Here is a 2,500-nt window from a genome sequence, read left to right as displayed (position 1 = left end):
ATGTACAGTATCTCTCCGTCTTGAATCATTCAACCTGAATAAAATTTAATCTCTTAAAATAGTTTTATATAATACTGAGGCCCGAGAGAGAGAGAGAGAGAGAGAGAGAGAGAGAGAAGAGAGAGAGCGAGAGAGAGAGAGAGAGAGAGAGAGAGAGAGAGAGAGAGAGAGCGAGAGAGAGAGAGAGAGAGAGAGAGAGAGAGAGAGAGTTTTCAAGGAATGCTTGCAATGCTTCTGTACTTACGAAAATAAAACCGGAAGAGTCTATTCTCAGGCGTGAAAATTACAACGACAATTACACTAACATACGGAGGTTGCATTATCCTCCAGACAAACAACAACAGTTATTTGTTATTTTCTTTTTAATACATTCAATTGCAGTGTTCTTCAAATTGTTTCCTATTACCAACAGGATAGCCGTACTTAAGAGTGGACAAGCGAACAGAAGTAAAGCCAAATGCAGGGTCGTTTAGTGTGGTACAGCAGAAGAACACATGCAATGACACAAGGGAGGAAAAGCTGACTGCCTGGCCGACGCAAGGACAAATGGGCTGACTGCCTGACCGACGCAAGGACAGACGGGCCGACTGCCTGACCGACGCAAGGACAGACGGGCCGACTGCCTGACCGACGCAAGGACAGACGGGCCGACTGCCTGACTGACGCAAGGACGGAGGGGCCGTCCGACTGACCGACGCAAGGAAGGATGGGCTGTCCGACTGACCGACACAATGACGGAGGGGCTGTCCGACTGACCGACGCAAGGAAGGATGGGCTGTCTGACTGACCGACACAATGACGGAAGGGGCTGTCCGATTGACCGACACAATGACGGAGGGGCTGTCCGACTGACCGATACAATGACGGAGGGGCTGTCCGACTGACCGACACAGGGAAGGATGGGCTGTCTGACTGACATACCAGGGAAGGATGGGCTGTCTGACTGACCGACACAGGGAAGGATAGGCTGTCTGACCTGACCGACACAGGGAAGGATAGGCTGTCTGACTGACCGACGCAATGACGGAGGGGGCTGTCCGACTGACCGACACAGGGAAGGATGGGCTGTCTGACTGACCGACACAGGGAAGGATGGGCTGTCTGACTGACCGACGCAAGGAAGGATGGGCTGTCTGACTGACCGACACAATGACGGAGGGGCTGTCCGATTGACCGACACAATGACGGAGGGGCTGTCCGAGCTGACCGATACAATGACGGAGGGGCTGTCCGACTGACCGACACAGGGAAGGATGGGCTGTCTGACTGACATACCAGGGAAGGATGGGCTGTCTGACTGACCGACACAGGGAAGGATAGGCTGTCTGACTGACCGACACAGGGAAGGATAGGCTGTCTGACTGACCGACGCAATGACGGAGGGGCTGTCCGACTGACCGACACAGGGAAGGATGGGCTGTCTGACTGACCGACACAGGGAAGGATGGGCTGTCTGACTGACATACACAGGGAAGGATGGGCTGTCTGACTGACCGACACAGGGAAGGATAGGCTGTCTGACTGACCGACACAGGGAAGGATAGGCTGTCTGACTGACCGACGCAATGACGGAGGGGCTGTCCGACTGACCGACACAGGGAAGGATGGGCTGTCCGACTGACCGACACAGGGAAGGATGGGCTGTCTGACTGACCGACACAGGGAAGGATGGGCTGTCTGACTGACCGACACAGGGAAGGATGGGCTGTCTGACTGACCGACGCAATGACGGAGGGGCTGTCCGACTGACCGACGCAATGATGGAGGGGCTGTCCGACTGACCGACGCAATGATGGAGGGGCTGTCCGACTGACCGACGCAAGGAAGGAGGGGCTGTCTGACTGACCGAAGCAAGGACAGAGATGACTGACTGACCGACACAAGAACAGAGATGACTGACTGACCGACACAAGAACAGAGATGACTGACTGACCAACACAAGGACAGAGATGACTGACTGACCAACACAAGGACAGAGATGACTGACTGACCGACGCAAGGACAAACAGATGACTGACTGACCGACGCAAGGACAGACAGATGACGGACTGACCGACGCAAGGACAGACAGATGACGGACTAACCGACGCTAGAACGGATCTGACTGAATGACTGATGTAAGACCGGACATAATAATTAACTAACTGACGTACAGAGTAACTTATGTAGTAGGTGGAAGGTAAACTGCAGACAATTTCTATGCGGAAATATTTCGGTAAGAGAAAAAAAAATAATTTTCTTTAACTACTACACAGAATTTGTCACTCCAATTAATGAAATTATTTTAATTATGCCCTTGGAATATCATATCACGCAACAAATCTTAGTTTAATTACAAACAGGATTAATTACGTAACGTGCAACTGCACTTCCTATTTCACTTGGATGATAATAATAATAATAATAATAATAATAATAAATTATATTAATTACAAAAAGTCCAATACAAAGTAAGCCTCCATCATTAGCAATTATCAAATACTGTTTAAAGATATAAAGA

At 50.3% G+C, this 2,500-nt stretch overlaps 1 protein-coding gene across 1 annotated transcript in view; it reads right to left on the bottom strand.

The window, feature by feature from the left end:
- Positions 1–423: 423 nt before the first annotated feature.
- The window catches only part of LOC137656500 (streptococcal hemagglutinin-like), a 26,956-nt gene continuing 24,879 nt past the window's right edge, over positions 424–2,500 (bottom strand). The window contains exon 3 of the mRNA XM_068390674.1: positions 424–1,899. Within this exon, the coding sequence (XP_068246775.1) occupies positions 424–1,899 (1,476 nt within the window). The remainder of the gene's footprint in view (positions 1,900–2,500) is intronic.

The sequence above is a fragment of the Palaemon carinicauda genome, chromosome 17, assembly GCF_036898095.1.
Source record: "Palaemon carinicauda isolate YSFRI2023 chromosome 17, ASM3689809v2, whole genome shotgun sequence".
Taxonomy (NCBI): Eukaryota; Metazoa; Arthropoda; class Malacostraca; order Decapoda; family Palaemonidae; genus Palaemon; species Palaemon carinicauda.
This window is presented reverse-complemented; position numbering and strand designations above follow the sequence as displayed.